Source organism: Rhipicephalus microplus, chromosome X (genome assembly GCF_043290135.1).
Source record: "Rhipicephalus microplus isolate Deutch F79 chromosome X, USDA_Rmic, whole genome shotgun sequence".
Lineage (NCBI taxonomy): Eukaryota > Metazoa > Arthropoda > Arachnida > Ixodida > Ixodidae > Rhipicephalus > Rhipicephalus microplus.
The window spans coordinates 466,489,496-466,510,663 of NC_134710.1; the positions used below are offsets into that span (position 1 = coordinate 466,489,496).

The 21,168-nt window shown below is 44.6% G+C and overlaps 1 protein-coding gene across 2 annotated transcripts in view; it reads right to left on the reverse strand.

Annotated features, from left to right (window-relative positions):
• Positions 1–21,168, reverse strand: part of LOC119160829 (uncharacterized) — an 82,494-nt gene that overhangs the window by 7,921 nt on the left and 53,405 nt on the right. The window contains exon 7 of one of the 2 annotated variants that reach the window (XM_075880735.1): positions 838–3,893. In XM_075880735.1, coding sequence (XP_075736850.1) covers positions 838–3,893 — 3,056 coding nt within the window. The remainder of the gene's footprint in view (positions 1–837; positions 3,894–21,168) is intronic. The other variant, XM_075880736.1, reaches the window with a different exon arrangement.

Sequence of the window (21,168 nt, forward strand, 5' to 3'; positions counted from 1 at the left end):
TGTGTAGCATAACTTGGTTAAGGTTCAAAGTTTCTGGTTTTCTGCCTGACGCTATATAATACATGTTGGCAATTGCAAACAAGCCACAGTCAAGTGTGTTGCACTGGTTTTATGCCTTCATTGTTTGAATGGTTAATGTTGGCGATTGTAATTTTAGAATATGACAGATTTGCCTAACAGCGTCAGGAGGGGTATCTTGATCAATTGAATCATATATGAAGACTGTGTTTTTGTCCGCACCAACATTTGTTACTGTAAGCCAATGAGTGGGGTTCTGAACATGCAAGATTTGAACGAAAGGGCCTTTGATTTGAGTGAATTGTAAACATCGGCCCAGTAAGACATCTTGAAAGCCGACACAAGTAGGATACTTTTTCTGAATTAAATACTGTGCGACATTGATTACGCTATCTGATATGGAGGTGCCCTGTACCAGAACATTTAAATCTGCATCTGAAAGAGAATACCGTTTGTAGACATTTAGCATGTCTACTTTAACAGTTGCAAGGCCTACCTTTTTTACTTGATTTGGGAAAAATTTACGCTTGACAGCTCTCATTTTTTTTGGCCGCCCCCTTCTTGCTTTAACCAAAGGTACCACAAGTTTTGTACTGTTAGAATGCCCAAGATAACTTGTGGCAGTAGTTTGTGCTAACTGAGCTGGTGCAGCCTTTATGGCTGCTGAAGTTTGGTTACGAGGAAATGTGGTTAAATTTCTGAAGAAAGCCTCGCAGGACGAAAGTTTTTCCATTAACTCCTTCTCACCACAATTAGATAACTAATACGTTAGCCACGGTTTTTGACATTTCGCAAAGACTCCTATAAGCATAAGTATACTTCTCTTGTGCAGTGTCAAGCTTCACACAGGGTGGTGACTGAATGCTGCTTGTTACCACTGGTGTGGCACTAGTGGTTGTGCAGCTGTCACTCAGGAAATGATCCTTGCACCACCTGTCTGGTATGCAAGCCTTGTCGAAAAGATCTTGCTTAGTAAAGTCACGCACTGCTAAAATATGTGCACAAGGCAGAGTGTACTGGTTATAAAAAGCACATGTGCAAGAAGCCAAGCACAATGAAACACTGTACTGTGATCTTGATGAAACTACAACATAAGAATTAGGAGTGGAAGTGACTTGATAACTTACATTTTTAAACTTCTCATACTGCTCTAGTACTTTACTTGTAGCCTCAGAAGTGCAATTACGGGACAATTCTAGCTGAAATTGGTCATTGAAATCATTTATGTTTAGGTTCAGCTTCATTTCTTTAAGCTTAGAGAACTGTAGAGATAAAGAATCATTATCAATGTAACCTACCAATGCTTCTATTGCTTGAACCAAATGCATGCTTGAAGAGAGATAATTTTTAATCTTTTGATTGTGGCACTCAATGCGATTATTAGTATTATTACCAAATGTAGGAAGGGCTTGCCGATATGCATGTACCCACATTTCCTTACACAAGTGCCAGTTATGCATATAGTAAGAAATGAAATCTGTGCAAGTCATAGCTTGGAGGTTAGCAAGCTTATCGAAGTAGTCTTGCTCAGTGGGGGAATAAACTAAGCTTTTTAAGAGAGGAAGCAACTGATCACGTTGCTGTCTAGCTTTTTCATTAACCTTTTGCTGGAAAAAATGCAACACATGCCACGTACACAAAAGTATGTTAGAATTAGGAAGAATACTGGTTAAAATGCGCAGTTCATTGAGATCTTTATCAATCATCACTACTTTGCAAGCAGACACAACAAATGGGTTGAAATCTACAAACTTTGTGAACATGGGCTCAACAATTTCAGTCGTCTCATTTCGTAAGAAGGCATAACACACAGGTCTCCCACGACCACGACCGTCTTGAACTAATATAGAGTAAAGAATATAACCCTCAATATTCACTTTATACGTTCCATCAATAAATAGAATCTCTGGATACTTTTCCAAAATCTCACGCATATGCGTTGTTTGAAGAAGTATGAATTGCAGGTTATTATTTTGATTCATTTCATAGTGAATAACCCAGTTTGGATAATTTTTTAGCAAGGTCTCTACCTTCTCTAAAACCATTTCACCATGAGCCTGCTCATTGCGGATAGGAATAGAAAATCGTTGCTTGTAATTATTAATGTTCTTTGTAGTTAACTTCTTACCAGTTTTTTGCTCGACCAAGTTTTTAAAATCCTTTGAGCCAATATTACATTTAGCTAAGTCAAAGAATTCTTCTTTTTCTCCATGATTCAGGAGCCTCTTCTGAGGATACAAATCATAATATTCTGTGGGATGGTTATGCTTAGCTTGTAGTTTAGTTATCTTGTAGTGCAGAGTAGGCGATTTACATAGGCTTACCGATACTGTCATTTCACAGCCAGTACCATTGTAAGCTTGCTTTGGTCGCTTTCCTATCCCCCTGGGCTTTATTGTGCGACCGTGAATGCAGCTATATTTAATCCTAATATACTCGAAGTCCTTATCTTCTGATGTGAATGGACTTTTATTACTCTTATTTATCATGACTACATGCCTGCCCTCCCTGCACCACTCATCAAAGCTTTTCTTAAAAGAAGGAAAGTTATCAAATGTTGCATTTAAATAAACTTTGCTACCGCCACCATATAGTGTATATACTGGGTTATTGAGGACGGTTGGGTTGGCACCAGTGTTTACACAAATAGCCTGGGCACCAGGGCTGACAGGCCTGCTTCTGGATGTCAAAGCAGCCTCACAATACTTGTACTGCACAGCTGCAGTGCACCCAGCTTCCATAGGGTCACCAGCCTCTGTGCCAGGATCGCGCTCAATTCGCATGCAATCCCGAGTCAGTGCTGGTAGATGGCTTTTGCAGACAGAAACCTCGTTCACAGCGTCATTCGTGACAGATTCACAGTGAGTCGCGGAACTAACTGAGCAGTCTTTCAACTGCTTGCTAGGAACACACTGCACCTTTTTAAAACTATCACGAATGACGTTGTGCGAGACACTGGCTCGTCCTTCAGGCTTTCTACCACAGACAGCGGAAGAAGCAGACTGAATCTGTTTCTGGCTCACAACTGCTGTCATAGGTGAAGTGGACCTGATGGACTTGGCAGCTGTCACAGCAAGAACTTTGCCTTCACTGTCTGCACACAGTTTAGAGCTCTGTTCTTGCTTGTGCAGTGCCGCAGCCTTCCGCCGGCTCTTCTTTGACTGCACCAGTTTCCACTCACTGTCGCCACACTGGCCGACAGCCTGTGGCACAGCTGCTTTTCCAGCACTGGCCTCCTCTTCCCCCACAGAAGAGCGCACAAGAGCACTCTCATGCTCCTGTGAGGCTCTCCTTATTTTCCTGTCACAAGTGGTGCTTGCACCTCGACTAGGGATCATTGGCTGAATAGGCCTCTCCTCAGTGTTTCCCTTGCATGGTACACTTGTGCCATGGAAAATGGGGGAAGGCAGGCTGTCCCAGGTCCACCAAGCCTTGCTTCCCTTGCAGCGAACGCGGACACCGCCAACGAGCGTAAAGCCAATACCATGAATGGTACTGGCCAGTTGGTCAGTGTCGTGTCTCTGCATGAGAGCACTGCTGGTTTTCCAGACAGGAGCTGGTGCAGCGGAAGGTCCACCTACTGCTGGAGAATATTGAACTGCATGCATACCAAGTGCTAGAAAATCGACTTCCAAGTTGATGGAAAAGTGCTCCTGCCGAGCCCACCCACTCCATGCAGATGCCTTGGACTCCTTGTAGGACTGTTGGATGTGTCTCCTCTCTAGTTGGGTGGACAAGGCACAGGCCTCACGGTGCAGGAAGTCTGCCAGCACCTTGTTGCCAAGCCGGCTGGGGTGGACACCATCCCTGCTCAGGAATCCAGGCCAGCTGTCCACAAGACTATCCAGGATAGTGAAGCCCCTCTCCAGGCAAAGCTGTGCGAGTGCGGCATTCACATTCCTGTAGTGGTCATTCAAATGACAAACATCACACAACTGTTCTTCCCCTTGGCGGTACCGATTCTTCCCCCGAGGAAGAATGGCAGAAAAAGCTACATGCAACGTGGGATTGCTTTCGATGATTCCCTGAGCGAGCTGGCGATATTTGTCCATGCACATGTTGACACTGTCAACAGTGTTGTTCGTGCCAACATGTACAATGACAACATCAAAACTGGCCAGCTTGTCAGCAATCATTGAGAGCAAGTGCTCAATCCTTATTCCTCTGTGTGCGGCAACGCTAACAGACAAGCCACGGCGCGATGGGAAATACTGGTCGACGTATTTCACCATTGAATCGCCCGCTACTAACACACGCGTCATGTTGCGCACACTTTCAATTCAGAATTACACCATGAAAAAAAAAAGAAAGAAGAAAGTGAACATTTAATCTAAAACACGGCTGTCAACTACGCAAATGCACTACGACGCAGATACGAGGCACGTTAACACGGATGACCAAAGAAAGGGCCACGCACAGATACTGCTAAATCAGCCTATACGCGAAAAATCACAAAAATACGTATTGGGATGGATATAAACAACGTTAGTAAATATAAAATAGCAGTGAAAATAAGCGGTTGAGCTTAGATGAAGATGATGTTCGAGGCTTGCGAATATGTAGCAGAACAAGGCCTGTAGACAGCTCGCAGAAGCAGCAACCAGCCGTACTCCAGCAGCAGCAGCAGCAGCAGCAGCAGCAGCAGCAGCAGCAAGTGAGCGTCTGCTGGCCAGCTGAGCCACGTTCCGATTCGGTAAATTCGAACAACGCGCTAAATCGGAAACGACGTATGTCATGACAATTTTTGTGACGTCACTTCCGTGCGGCGCAGCAGCCAGTTCTGTGTGGGGATGGCTACAGCGCCGCGCGGCGCAGCAGCCATTGCCTTTTTCTTTTGCCATGTTAGTTCCCGAAGTCTATATTTCTCGGCGGCTGGTTGCGAGTGCGTGGCTGTGCCACACGCTTAGAAAGTTTTGTGTTTAGTGACATTCCAGTGCCATTTCCTATTCGAAAGTAATTCTTGATGTGGATCGTGCGGAAGTGCGTCACAGTTCTGTATGCTGACGTGGTCAAGAGTTGCACACGCTAGGTGGCGACAGTTGCATCCAGTTTTTTGAACTCTCTCAAATCGAAACTGAAACTGATCGATAATGAGGGACCTGTAATTAATTATTTATGGTGTGCTGCAGCAAACTATGTGTCGCGTCATGACTAACAGCCCTACAGCAACGCATTGCAGCAGAAAAACGCGAGGCCAAATTTTTTGCGTCAGTACCCCTTTAACCGAAATGCGCCTGCTTTGCGGTGAATCAAACATTGCTCTTGTTATGTGCGCACGCCAATTGAGAAGCCGGCGCGGTTCTCGGGAAGCGAAGGGACTGTGCCTTCTCCGCAAGCGATCGTACAAGTAATCAACCTCGCCCCGTGCATGAATAAAATTTCATGCCGCGCTGCCACTGCCACAACTAAGTGATTCGGCGAAACAGAAAGAATATTCCCACAGCTCACACGTCTTTTCTGATTAGGCCAAAGTTGGGCGCCACAAGAACCACAATAAAAATAAAACTGGGTGTATTACACCAGGTATAAAGTGTGAACGCTGTAGCATTGCACCGGCTGCAATGCACTGTTATTGAAACTGATAGAAGGGTGCATAACATGATTTAATCTCATCTGGTCAAGAAATGCAAAACCATTCTGTTCAAGCTCATCTGAAAGTAAAAATAAAATGTTGCAACATTTACAACTGCTTTTCAGTTAACTCAACTCTTATAGTTAGATAACTATTAGAATATTTAGAAACGGGTTGCACCACCATGAGCCTCGATCACCACTCTCATCCTATCCGTAAGAGACGCATACAAGGCGTCGCATGTCTGAACGTTCGCCCTGGCTTCCTCACAGCAGCTTTGTACTGCTGACCACAGGTTGTTCGGAGACAAGCCATGTAGGCTGTTGGAGCACAACGCTGCCTTCATGTTTCCTCATATGTTCTCAATGATGTTCCTGTCTGGGGATTGTAGTAGCCATTCCAGCACGCCACCCCACGCTCTTGCAAGAAAGATGAAGTCAGCTTGGACGTGTGTATTGGGGAGCGGTCTTGTTGAAGGATGGCGATGAAGTCTCCATCTCGAAACGCTTCCTCCAAAAGGAATGACAACGCCACATCATCTAGGATGGAGCAGTAGCTCTCAGGCTGACGAAAGGACCGAGGCCATTCTTTGTGATTGCCCCCCAGACAGTCACTGAACTTCGACCACAGGCGGCTACTCGCTGTATGTATGGTGGAATATATCTGCAGAAAATGAACAAGTATAGTTTATTAATGGACAAAGATGGCCTTATGATGCTGCAACATTTAAACGTGGAAAATAGTAGCGCTACAAAGTACTGACCGAGCCAATAATAAGAGATTTTTTGTGGTTACCTTGGGGACATTAGGTGCTGGGGCCAAACACTCGTGGTAGATACTGTTATTTTTTATTGTGCCATGGGTATGATAAAAGGGGCTCCGAGGGCCAAATGAGGTTCTCATAAAAATAGAGACAGCGAGCTTTAGCAAACTAGGCCCGAGATGCCATAGCCACTGACTACTTCACCTGTTGGTCGTCTACAGAGGCTTTCGGGCGTGCTTCTCCAAATCTGAGTCACACGTGCATAAACTTTATAATTTAAAGTCGCCTTCGTGGGTTACCTCATGATTTAAATTGATTTAAATTGAGTTACGAAGAATTTTCAATATAAACTCGCTTAATATACATACACTTTTCATCACGCGTACCGAAAAAGATAACATTGTTTAGTGTGCTGGATAACAGCGAAAGCTCGAGGGGCTGTTCTCAGTGCCTAATAAATTCAATGGATTACCTTCCTATTAGATATGACTCGCACATTACATTAAGTAACCAATAGATTTATATTTTGCTACTAACTTGGAATCAATAAAGTATTGCACATGAACTGCACAGTCATATTACAAAAAATTAGCGCTGCTAAAAAGAGCGGCTGAAATACACACAAACACGACTGCTTCTTGAAAGCTTGAAAGCACTGCTTTACATACCATGTGTTCATGGGGCGCCAAACTCGTGTCCTTTGATCCCACTGAGTTTTGAACGTGGACTGGTCCATCAATACCACGCGTTTCCAGTGAGATGCAGACCAGTGGGTGTAATCTTCAGCAAACTGAAGCCGCTTCACCTTGTTTTCAGCTCGCATGAGCAGCTTCCGTTCGGCTTCCAAGTCCTGTGTTGTAGAGGCGGCGCTAAATGGTTGTAGCCGAAACGTGGTTGAGTCCAAGCTCAGCCTGTACTTTTCGGACTGTAGTTTTCGGCGGTTCCGCTACGGCTGCCACAATTTGCAGGTCTTCGTCTTTTGTAGTCACACGGCGACGAGGATGCCGAGGGGCGTCTCCAACGTGTCCTTCATTCCTCTACGTTTGAATGATCCGGTTGACAGTTGCAAGAGAACAGTTTCCAATCGCAGATATAGCACGTTGAGAATATTCTCGCAGCCATAAATCTACGATGCGTCATCTTTCATCGTTCGGCATGGTCCTTTGATCGGGAGGCAATACTTGAGTGAAGTACTACCGAACATACACAGCCATTTTATCACGTGGCAATAAAAAAAGGAAAGTTTGACGGCGCTACAAATTGAAGGGTCACAATAAATTACCGCAATGGGCGAACGTTTCGAACCAAGACAAATATGAAGCTATAAGTGGGCCTTGCGGCACCCAGACACAAAAAAGTATGAAGCGTTATTCTTCACCAGTTCACAGCAGTAAAAATTTCTGATCGGCTCTTGTTTGGTGCACTGATTGCCCCGTACGAGTTCCGCTAAAAATTTGATTAGAAAATTTGTTGATTTGACTGCATGAATGGCACGAAGAAACACAGCTACCGGTAAACCGTGATTAAGGGTGGAAATATTGGCAAGCTAAATGCGGTAGCATATGACACCAGCGCTATTGGTAACACACAAATGTTATAATATCAGTGCTCTAAGATCGACGGACTAGTCACATTATTTTGTATGCAGGTTAGCAACTAATCAAAATTTTTAAGCATTGCAAGATGTTACGTCAGGCCTACATAATATATTCATCACGAATTTCGGGGGTCAAAACAGTCGTGTGTGCTGTGGAATATTTTTTTCTGAATATTTTGCCCCAGAAAACGCCGCGCACGTGTCTCACTCAACCAGCCACGACGAGACAGGGGGAGCCGAATGGCGGCCGCCGATCGGAAGGCGGCACAATAGTGCTCTAGATAACTATAGCGGCACTCCCCCCTTCATAGAATGACTACACCCTCCAAGCGGGCGCGCGCATCGAGGAATCCTACGCCGGCCGCATGGCACGGTGTTCAGGGTAGAAGTGGATGGCTCTCTATGTATTGAAAAGTCTCTACTGTTTGTTTGCAGCTTTTGTGCCTCAAGTAAATCTTGCCTTATGGTTAACTTGTGGTTTATTCTTAGGAAAAGTCTTGATTGGTACTTCTCGTAGTGCTAGCGTGAGAACCCCAATTTTCAGCCACTTCGGTGTTTATTCTCCAGCTCTGTACGTTTTCTTGGAAAGTTTTCCTCGCGCAATGCTCGCACTCCGTAACTTTTCAGTGGTTTTCCGCGAGAAAAAGTGCGAGGATTTCGCAAGTAAATAGGGAACATTCATGCAGTAGTTTTTAAAAAGCCTCTTGAGGAACTGTGCTGGCCTGAATGTGGGGTGCACGCACCTAGTAAGAAAGGCATTCTATGAGCGAGTTTTTGGTTGAAAAATATTTTTGGAGGGAAGCCTACTTTGCAGATATTTTTAAAGTGTCGATTCAGATATTCTTATGCTTTCAAGTAACTGTTTACCCTTGTTGATGATACTCCAAGACAAGGCCTCTTTCCTGTAAAACACATTAGAATGCATATTTCACTTGTGGAATACTTTATGAGTGCAGCTCTCTTTCGATCAATAACTAGCATTATGAGAAACTGTAACAGAGCGTATCAGACGTAGGCATCTGCATGGTTCATCATCGCAGCCCCTCCCTGTTAAGTCCAAGTATGGGGCACACTTCATGGCCCTCTTCCCCTTGTGCACCGTATGATATTAGAGACCTATCAGTCTGTGGTCAGTGCAAGCAAACTCGAGGTTTTTGCATTCGAATCCACCTGCCTAAGTCCTGCCTTTTTCTGAGGTCAGTTGATTTTAGTGAAACTAGCTAGCCACATTCTCTGTACTCTTTTGTCGTTTAAATGAAACACGCTTGAGGAATGTCAGATTTTTCAAATTTATTTTGTTGAAGATAGCCTACTTGGCTTCCAGAGTTACTGCCCACATGGTTTGTTACTTTTGCACACATAGGCACGCCAAGCATGCTGGGACGTAGCCACAATTAGCAACATTAATAAATGTGATGTTGGTGTGCTACGAAATGCTGTTGTCACATTCTGTGGTGTGCTCAGCTTTGTGTACATGTTAAAGAACCCCAGGTGGTGGAAGTTTCCAGAGCTCTCCATTATGGCGTCTTTCATAATCTAATGGTGGTTTTGAGATGTTACACCTTCACATTCTACGTATCAATCAATCAATCATGTTTTGTATGTGAGAAGCCTTCTATGGTGAAGAGATTGATAACAAGTGAGGCTCATGTTTAGCTGCATCTACTTCAGTACTCGCCAAGTGCAAATGAAGTTTGAGCCAGAATTGATTTCCCTAACAATAAGACTCAGCATAGCTGCCACGTTTAGGTATATGCTACTACAACTATTCTCACCTGAACGAAGAGCTAAATGAAGTTGATTATATTTAGGTTTTGTTCCTACAGAATGTAAGTCAACCATTCGCTCCTTTCAATGCAAGCATAAAGAAAAGTGAAATGCCTACTGTGGTGACTGTGGCTAAGTGTTGCTCATCTGCTGACCAAAAAGAGGAGGTTTTGATGACGGCCATGGTGGCTGCATTTTGATGGAAGCCAAATGCGAGACACTCTGTGATGTCCGTGCATGTTCAAGCACCCCTGATGGTTGAAAGTATATGGAGTCCCCCGCTAATGTGTTTCGTAGTCACTTGGGAATATTAATCTTTACAATTCAATCAACCTAAAAGTGAAAAGTAGCAACAAAGTGTGCTATCATTGCTGTTATATTTCTATCCTCAAAAGATTGCAAGTCTCACTCACAAGCACTTTTACTACATTAAAGGTGACTTTCTGCATGAAGCTGTTTGTGCACATTCTAATGGTATTTCTCCTTTGACTCACTGTCTGCTTTTTATAGCAAGTGGGTGGCCGCTTTTAAAGACCTGCACAAAGATCCGCCCAGTTAAGCCACCGTCCATACTGGCACAAGCATTATCAATTTTCTTGAATGCTACAGGGTCTAGAAATTAGCATTTTTACATGCAGATCCATAGTCTGTCTAGTTGATATTTTATTAGACACGAACTAGATGCATTAAAACATCCAGAATGATTTGAATCAGCAGCTATTCACAGCACATACTGTGACTGTCAACTGCTTGCTGTATTTGTTCTATGATTAGTTGACTCAGAAGTAGGATAATGCTGAAATGTTTTGCAATCAGCTGGAATTTTTTTGTGGTTGCCAAGATGCATTGTGATTGCTGTACCTGCACACAGTAAACGAGCAGCCAGGTGCACCCCCCCCCCCCCCCGATCATGATGATGATGTTTGATGTTTTGTGGTGCAAGGGCCATTTCACGGCCAAAGAGCACCAGTTCATCTTACTAAAAATATGGACAATGATTGTGATAAGCGGCTATATAAGGCCATAAAATTCCTCGCGCTAAGGTGGGTAAAAACATACAGGTAATAAAATCATGACCATGCCGTGAAAGGTGTGTGTGGTGTGAATAGATGACAAAAGTTGGTAATAATAAAAAACGATGGTGGATATGTATGGCATTAGCACAAGTGCCTCACTCGTTCATACCCTTGCGTCCAAGGGCCGTGAGGCAAGTGTTTTCTTGTGTAGCCACCGCAGCAAAAACCTCTCTGGAGAGGTAGTGCTACGGAATGCCCGGGTATATGATATGAAAACTATGAATTTCTTTTAAAAACTCTAACAATGATTTATGACTAAAAAACGGTTCCCTACCGAGGAACATTGCAGGGTGTAAAGGTATATGTTGTCGGTAGGGTAATGGAAAATGTTGTTTTCTTAGAGTTGCTAAGTGTTTGCACTGGATTACCATGTGAAAGACTGGTAATGCTTCACCACATCTGTCACACAATGGTGGATCGCCACCGGACAAAAGATATGTGTGTGTCATGTATGTGTGTCCTATCCTGAGTCTCGTTAGTATTACCTCTGTATGACGCGATTTCAATACGGGGAGCCAATGACCAAGGTGTGGCTTAATAATGTGTAGTTTGTTTTGTGTGTGTGTATCCCACTTGCTCTGCCAGTAGTCCCTGAGGTTTCGTTTGAGAGACGGCTTAAGATCAAGGGCCGGGATTGATATGGGTGTAGGGGCAGTGCTTTTGTGGACGGATGCAGCGAGCTGATCCGCCCTCACATTGCCTTGAATCTCACAGTGCCCTGGCACCCAGAACACTACAACATGTTGTTTGAGTGTGTAGAGTGTGCACAAAATGGAGTAAAGTGAGACAAGGACTGGGTTTTTTTGTTTTTTAAGAGTGTGCAGAGCCGTTATCACACTGAGGGAGTCCGTATAAATTACAGCTTTTTGTATTTGTAATTGCTTGATGTGTTTAGCCGCCACAAGTACCGCATAAGCTTCCGCTGTGAAGATACTTGTGCCTGGATATAGAGGGCCAGCATCTGAAAAGGATGGTCCGACAGCAGCGTAGGACACAGAGAAGTTAGACTTGGAGGCATCTGTAAAGAACTCAGGACGTGTGTATTTGTGCTGAAGTTCAAGGAAGTATGTTCGGATATGGGCAATAGGTGCATGTTTTGTAACTTCTAGAAAAGACACATCGCAGTCTATAGTCTGCCATTGCCATGGTGGCGGGTATGCTACAGGAGCCATTAAACTTTGTTCAAGTGAGACTCCAGTTTCCTCAGCTAGACTCTTCAGGCGAACTGAGAAGGGCTGCCTCATCGAAGGCTTGTTTTGAAACAGAATTTAGCTTGACAAATCATTAATAGTAGAGTATGAGGGGTGCTTCTTGTCTGCTTTCACCTTAAGGAAATAAACAAAGGACATGTAAGTTCTCTGCAGATGAAGCGACCACTCATTTGACTCAACATAAAGACTTTCTACGGGGCTGGTGCGAAAAGCACCCGTAGAAAGGCGGATGCCCAAATGGTGCACGGGGTCCAGCATCTTCAAGGCACTTTGAGTAGCAGACTGATAAACAAGGGCCCCATAATCTAAGCGGGTGCGAATGAGGCTTCTATACAGGTTCATGAGACATTGCCTGTCACTACCCCACGTAGTACGTGACAACACTTTTAAAATATTCATGGCTTTTAAACATTTTGTTTTTAGATACTTTATGTGCGGTACGAAGGTCAATTTGTTGTCCAAGATTAATCCCAAGAATTTATGCTCCGCATTAACAGACAGACGTTGACCGTTCAGTTCAATGTCGGGTTCTGAGTGCATGCCTCTCTTTCGGGAGAACAAGACACACGTGCTTTTTTGCGGGTTCAGTCGGAATCCGTTTTCCTCTGCCCATTTAGAGACCTTGTTTAAACCTAACTGAACCTGCCGCTCACACATTGCCAGATTGCAAGATCTAAAGCCAAGCTGAACGTCATCGACATATGTACAATAAAACATATTGCGAAGAATGGACAAGCGCAAGGAATTCATTTTGATGAGAAAAAGTGTGCAGCTAAGTACACCACCTTATGGCACACCTGTTTCCTGGACAAATGTTTGGGAAAGAACCGTGCCCACTCGGACACGGAATGTCCGGTTTGACAGGTAACTTTCGATTATGTGAAACATTCTTCCACGCACGCCAAGGTGGGACAGGTCTCTTAGAATTCCAAAACGCCATGTTGTATCATAAGCCTTTTCGATATCGAGGAATACAGAGAGAAAATATTGTTTATGGACGAAGGCGTCCCTTATCTGCGCCTCGATACAAACAAGGTGGTCTGTGGTGGATCTACTTTCTCGAAACCCGCACTGAAATAGGTCGAGCAAATTGTTTGTTTCAAGAAAATGTACAAGTCGGCAGTTTATCATTTTTTTGAAGACTTTGCACAAGCCGCTTGTAAGTGCAATAGGCCTGTAACTCGAAGGTAAAGAAGGGTCCTTGCCCTCTTTCAAAGTGGGAATAATAATAGCCTCTTTCCAGGAGGTAGGGATAGTGCCAGAAAACCAGATAGCATTGTACAAACAAAGTAAGGTTTTTCGTGTTTCGATTGGTAGGTTTTTTAACATTTCATACACCACACGGTCAGAACCTGGGGCAGAAGCACTGCAGAAGTTTAGAGACGTTCGCAGCTCAGCTAGACTGAAAGCTTGGTTATATGCCTCATATCTAGTGCATTTGTGTTCGAGTTTCTGCTTTTCTATTCTTGTTCAGTAATTTTGGAAAGTGTCAGTATAGTGCGATGAGCTGGACACCTGTTCGAAGTGTGCACCGAGGAAGTTTGCCTGATCTTCCAAGGTATCACCCTGAGTGTTTACGAGTGGAAGTGTGTGTACTTGTTTTTCTGCTATCCTACCGACCATGTTCCAGACTTTAGCCTCCTGTGTGTATGAATTGATCCCTGACAAAAACTTCTGCCAGCTTTCTCTTCTGGCCTGCCGACGCGTTCTCCTGCCTTGAGACTTTATTTTCTTGAAGGTGTCAAGATTTTCAGCTGTCGGTGAGTTCCGAAGCAGCCTCCAAGCTCTGTTTTGTTGTTTGCGCGCGTTTCGGCATTCAGAGTTCCACCATGGCACACGCCGTTTTCCAGGGTGCCCATTTGTTTGTGGGATGCATTTTGTTGCAGCATCAATCAAAAACGCTGTGAAGTAGTTGACAGCAACATCAATGTTCAGAGTACATATGTCATTCCAACCTAGACGAGCGATGGTATAAAACTGTTCCCAGTTGGCTCTGTTTATGAGCCACTTTGGAACACGTGGTGGACACTCAGTTACTGTAGTTGTGCTCAAAACTACGGGGAAGTGGTCACTTCCGTACAGATTACTGACGACTTTCCACTAGAGTAGAGGCACAAGAGACGGAGATACTATGCTTAGGTCAATGGAGGAGTAGGTGTTATTGATGAGATTATAATAGGTTGGTTCTTTTCGATTTAGGAGACACGCCCTCGACGAGAGAAGGAACTGTTCAATCAGTCGACCTCGCGCGCCATACCAAGAGTCACCCCATAGCCTGCTATGCGTATTAAAGTCTCCAAGGAGAACATAGGGCTCCGGAAGTTCATCAATTACAGAGTGTAAATCACGTTTTTGCAGCTGATAGCTAGTAGGAATGTAAACAGTGTAGATTGTGAGCAGTTTATCAAAAAGAACGGCTCGAACAGCCACTGCCTCAAGGGATCTTTGGAGTTGTAAGTGTGTGCATGCAATTCCTTGATTCACTATGATGGCAACACCTCCAGATGATGTCATGGCATCAACATGGTCCTTTCGGAAAATAACGTACTTACGAAGAGAATTTGTGTCTTTTGAATTAAGGTGTGTTTCTTGTACACACAGCACTTTTGGTGAGTGTTCGTGTAAGAGTTCTTGGATGTCGTCAAGGTTTCTGAGAAAGCCCCTGACGTTCCATTGTATAATTTGAGTGTTCATGATGAATGTAAAATAGTGCTGTGTGTACGAAAAGCGAGTGGCTGTTTAGACAGGGAGTTTGAGTTCACTTAACAGGGCCATCACCAGGCCCTGTTATCTGCTTTTTTGTTTTCTTGGCGCACTCCAAGGAGCCACACCGCTCTTTCGGCACCAAGGGTACCGACGTATCCATTGCCTCCTCGGAGGCACAGGATGCCCGCACGTGCGGGCTGTTAGTTCCAATTTCGGGCCTCCTTTGGTGAGGTGAGGCCTTGAGACCCGAGGACTCTGGAGTCTCCGGTCTCTGTTTGGGAGTAGGCGGTGTAGCCTGGGCTACAGCCGCCTTGGGGGCAGGTGTCACACCCACCGGCTCGGTATGCGCGGGCCGAAGGAGTGGCGAGGGCTGGTGCGGCGGTGCCCCCTGACGCGCCGCATCAGCGTATGTAGGTCCATAGAATGGTGCTACTTTTCGTCGTGCTTCTTTAAATGAAATGTTCTCCTTCACCTTCAATGTAATTATTTCTTTTTCTTTTTTCCTCTATGTGCAGGAACATGAATATGCGGCATGGTTTCCTTCGCAGTTTACGCAGTGTGGCGGTTGTTTGCAGTTCTCAGACACGTGGCCTAGGACTCCACATTGTGCACAAGTCTCGCGACCACGACAGGTTTTAGAGCCATGGCCATACCTCTGGCATTGGAAGCAACGACGAGGGTTTGGTATGTACGGCCTGATAGATGTCTTCCTGTACCCTGTTTGAATAGATTCCGGTAGTTTACTGGATGCAAACGTGAGTATTAAGTGTTTTGTCGGTGTTTCCTTATTATCTCTTCTGATGATGATTCTCTGTACATGAGTGACATTTTGGCTCTTCCACCCCTCCAAAAGTTCAGTCTCAGTCAAGTCAAGTAAGTCCATGTCAGATACCACTCCGCGAGTTGTGTTCATTGATCTATGTGGTGTTATGGTTATTGATATGCCACCGAAATCTGAAAGACGGTCTAGCTTTCCAAATTGTTCTTTGTCACGGATTTCGAGGAGAAGGTCTCCGCTAGCCATTTTGGTTACCTTGTATCCTGTGCCAAGAGTTTCGGTAAGACATCTAGCAACTAGGAAAGGAGAGACGGTCCTGGCTTGCTTTTCAGTTATTTCACAGTGGATAACATGAAAGTGAGGATATGTTTCTTTCGGCTGGTTGAAAAAATTTATATCATCGGTGCGTACCCGGTACGATCAGAAAGTAGGGGGACTGCTCTATATATGGCTGTCTTATTTTTGTTCAGCAGCGTTGGCGGCCACCCACCACGGAGCCCAACGAGGGGACGCTACAAGTTTGCGGATGCTGAAACCTGCAGACGCCAGCCGTACAACGCCACTATAACCCAATGCGCCTAGACCAAGGTAGGCTATTTGCACAGGGTTAACCCTAGCCGCCAGGAAGTTTGGAAGTAAACGGAAGAGAGTAGAAGACAGGACAGATAAATAGTAAGAGATAAAGACGAAGATTTAGGGAGAGAGAGATAGGAAAAGGCGACTGCCGATTTCCCCTGGGTGGGTCAGCCCAGGGGTGCCGTCTGCGTGAAGCCGGGACCAAAGGGGTGTGTTGTCTCTGCCGGGGGGCCTTAACGGTCCAATCACCCAGCGTCGGCTCAACCCCCAGGATCCCCTTTTCCCCGGACACGGCAAAGCCACGCACGGCTAGGCGTGGGAGGGAGTAGAAACTCCCCCATTAGCTCGGGTCCGTCGTGTCGCTACACACCAAACGCCTACTTGCGCAGGCGCCCCTGTGAGGGAAGTGCCCCCTCCTCTAACGACATGAGAGATAATGCATGGAACAATGAAAAGGGGTGCTTTTGCTCAGAACTGCCAAAAATTCCAATGTGACAACTTGTTAGCTAGAGAAAAAAGACTATAATTTTTGAAATTCTCAGAGCGGGCAGCTTGCAGGGATGGCCACATTGCATCGGTATTTTAGTGCATATTTAATAAGTGGATTGGTTATAGTTTGGGTTATTGCCAAAGCTTTTCTGGAAATTCATTTGGGCTACCTTTCATTTTTTTTGCTGTATAGTCTGCTCTGGGTTTGATCGTGGTTATATGACACTGAGCGACCACTAATTGTGAGCTGAGCTATTAACATCTGCTAACTTTGCTGACACCATTTTTGTCCTCTTTATTAGCCAGAGTGGCATGTTAGGCACACTTTCCCAGCTTGCACATTCAAGGGCATTGCACAAAGGAATATTAGCTGAATATTGCTCAGCAGGGCTACAGTTTTGTTTTTGGGTCTCACTGATTGTCTAAAAGCATTTTTATATGGCTGAGAATTCTTGCTGTCAGACATGTGACTTGTGCATTTCAAATACATGACATTACCGTTACCTTGACACGCGGAAGAAATTCTCTGTACTGGCCTTTTGAGGCTGTGATTGAAGCTATAAAAGAGACCTTCAGCATAAATCAAAAAGCACTAGCATGAAGGGTAATTCAGGTGCACCCGAAAGCAAAAGTGTTTACAGGCATACAAGATCTGCAGTTTGATGGGCTTTTGCATCAATATGGCGCCTGTCGTAAGGCAAGCCAAAGTGCAAAGAATGTTAGTTTTTTTTTTTACTATGCTTTCCATCATGTCACTGGTTTATTCTGGAAAGATCAAGAAAAAATGTGGCATGCTACCGCCTTGATTTTTTCCAAAACCAAACCTCGTCTTGAAGTGCCGTCAAAGAATCTATACCCTTGGTGTCTACTTTACGCACGTGTAGCTTTTTCGCTTTTTGCAAAACAGTGTGTTTGTTTTTTCATAGACAATAGTCTTTCTTGGGGACCTTCGATGCGACAAATTTGGTCTGTCTGTCTGTATGTTAGTCTGTTTGTCCATCCTTAAAGGTACCCTAAGTGGCACCAAAGTGGCTAAACGATGCTCCAAATAGCCGACCCCATCCGCAGCACCCACCTATATATTGCTCATGATTCAGCGTTTATACTTGCGTGGTTGTCAAATAAAAAGCAATTATTGTCCCTATCTGAGGCACCATAACAACACATCAATATTCTGTATGTGTCTATCTTACTAGAAAAAGCATACATAAGTAATTATTAGGACGTGGTGTTTATCACATTGCGCTGACCAGGCAACGCTTGCACGAAAACGCAAGTGTTTCCAACGCTTTGCTAAGACGACATGGTGGTGGCACCTACCCGTCGCCTTGCATTCTACAGCTTATCACCTCCGTGACGGACGCGCACGTCACGCGCTTCATTTTCCAAGATAACTGCCCAATAGAGCGCATGCCTCATGTGAGATGTGACTTGATGCACTCGTACGCCGCCGCTGCATGCTCGAGGCGCTCTAACGCAGCGCCTTCAGAATACCATTTACTGATTTTCTTGCGCAGAACATCAAATAACGTTTCGTTCACTCTCTCCAGACGCAAGACTACTGTTTTTCGACGACATTTGCAGTGTAACATACAGATATGGGGCCAATTTTTTTCTTTTACGATTGTAATTCTGGACATATGTTCACTTTTAATATATTTTCGCTACTGATCCTTTTGCTGTTTATGAAATGCACCCTCTCACTGTTGTGCCCAATTGCAAAAGTTGTTTGCGCATGCAGCATTGTGCACTACAGGCATAAATTGCTCCACATTGCACTGCTTGAACCATGTTTTGCCATAGCAACAGTTACCTGCTTCGAGTATTTGTTTCACAGTACTAGTCGCGAGCCATTTTCATTGAAGTTCACTCTGTTGCTTCCCTTTTGCAGCTATGGTGGGCAATCTGGCAGAGACTTTTGGGCTCATATTTGAGCAAGTGGAAAACTTTGTCCCTCGGAATAAAGAGGTCAGTCCATGGTATTTATTGCAACTGCTTGCTAGCTCGCCCTCCCAGTAAGAATGGGGTGCATACATTGTCATTAGATTGAGACTTTTAAAGCTGGTAGACTTATCCTGTGTGAGCTTTTGTGGATTGAATTGAATATAATCTTTATTTTCAAGTTTGATACTACATGAACGATAGTGGGAGCAAAAGCGGCACTAAAACAGCTTGACTAGCTTCCGCTACCTAAAAATGAATGGGTCAGAAGCGATGGAATACAATTAACGTAACAAAAGCGTACTATAATGAAACATGGTAATGTCAGGCAATATAATTACATAATCTAAATGTAAACAGGATACAACAGTTCTTCTGAAGAGAAAACAAAACATCAGAAGTTTAAAAAGGCTATGTATACATGTTATAAAATGCATAAGAGGTCAAAATGATACAAAAGGGTAAACAACATCATGATACAATTTTAAGAACAATGATGCAACATCTTTTGTGGTCATGTTTTCTATATTCACATCAATGCTGCTCAAACCTTTCAACAATCTGGGAATAGCCTTGCGGGCCATTTGGTCACCATATTTTGTTCGTGATCGTGGCATTAACCAGAGGTTATGCTTACGGGTATCATATTTATTCTCTGAAGGTTGTAAGTTGGCTAAATAAGATGGTACAGTACTGAACTCATCAACCAGTCATAGAGCAACGGAAATGTTCTATAACTATAGAAAAAGGCCACCGTCTTCCTTTTTGCCAAGCCTGGAAAGCCCCCCAGTCTCAACAATCGTAGGCCCATCTCGCTCACTTGGTGTGTGGGCAAGATACCAAGCACGCAATTCTGAACAAGCTCTCCCGATACTTGAAAGACAATGACCTCTATTCCTACCACATGATAAGCTTCAGACCTGGGATTTCTTCTCAAGATGCCATGAAGCTGATCAAGAATCAGATCATCGATCGCAACTTGAGAGACACGACAGTCATTCTTGGCCTTGACTTGGAGAAGGCTTTTGACAATATTCTACACTGCTATGTTATGGGAACGATCTCGTGCCCTGGTCTGGGAAATAACTTTTATGACTACACGAGATCCTTCTTAGCGGGCAGAGAAGCTACCCTCAAACTTGGAGCCCTCGTTTCAGACTTCGTTAAACTATAGATTCGCCACAAGGGTCGCGGATATTTAACCTCACCATAATAAATCTGTCTAGAAAACTCTCGGAGGTTCACAGCATTAATTATACCGTATATGCAGACGACGTCACCATATAGTGCACTGGAAGAAGCAATGGGCATTTGGAAGCTGCACTTCAAGATGTCATTGAGGTCACAGAAAATTATCTCGGACCTACTGGACTCCGATGCTCACCGCAGAAATCAGAGCTGCTACTGCACAGCCCCATGTGCAGGGGCCCCAAACCGAAACGTTAGAGGCCTGTAAGGACATCGACATCATTCTAAGGACAAGTTAGGGTGGTATCATTCCAAGGGTGGACACCTTTCACGTTCTGGGTATGATGATTAAGTAAGACGGTTCAAATAACTAGACTGTACTGAAGCTTACAAGAAAAACAGACAATGCCCAGAGGTTGATAAGAAGGGTTGCTAACCGGTAGCAAGAACTATGCGAGGGCCACCTCATCAGGTAGGTGCATGCTTTCGTGATGTGTAACGTTACCTACATAGCGGAAATGCACAACTGGGAGAGGTTAAAGCGGGACAAATCGAACACGCTGATAAGAAAAGTGGTAAAGAGAACCCTCGGGCTTCCCATGTATACCAGCTGGGAAAGGCTGCTTCACCTCGGCGTGCACAAGACGCTGGCAAAAATAGCTCAGTCACAAGAGAGGGCTCATTTCACGAGACTTTCTATCACCAGTTCCGGGAGAAACATCGCAAAAGAGCTTGGAGTTCACCCAAGATAAGTCGATACCAGCTACTGCTGTGTTCATCAAGAACAAAGCGAGCGTATTACTGTGGCACCCATACCTCAGAATGTCTACTCTGAATACAATGTAGGCAGATGACAGTCTAGGGCTATAGCTCTCCTGGAGAGTGCCCATGCACATGCCCAGAGTTGCTGTTTCGTTGACGCTGCACGGTACCCAAATCGAAAAGCATTCGTTGCAGTCCCTGTTGATCAAGATGGCATTGTTACAAACTCCTCGTTGGTTTGGACCACAATGACCGAGTTTGCCGAACAGGTCCCAATAGCATTGGCCCTGCTAGAAGATGGCAGAACAACAATATACAGTGACTCGACATCAGCAGTCCTAGCATTCGGTAGGGGCACCATCTTGAAATCAGCCCTGCAGATCCTGCGAAATAAGGAGGTACAACAACACACAATCGTCTGGTTCCCAGCTCGCACGGGACAGATCGAGGGTGCTTTGTCCAACCTCAATGACAAGGTCCACAGAGCTGCGCGAGGAGTCGTCGACCGCGTAGCTACTGAACGGCGTGATGACAAGGTTCTGGACAACCAAGATCCCCCAACGACGAACAATGAACTTTGCAAGAACTTTTATCTGAGGAGGCGAAAGTATCTGCCACCACGCAGTAAACTGAACAGGCCTCAGGCATTGACGCTCAGACTCCTACAGGTTGGGGCATATCATAATTCCACACTCTTGTACAAAATTTACCCAGCAATTCAGAT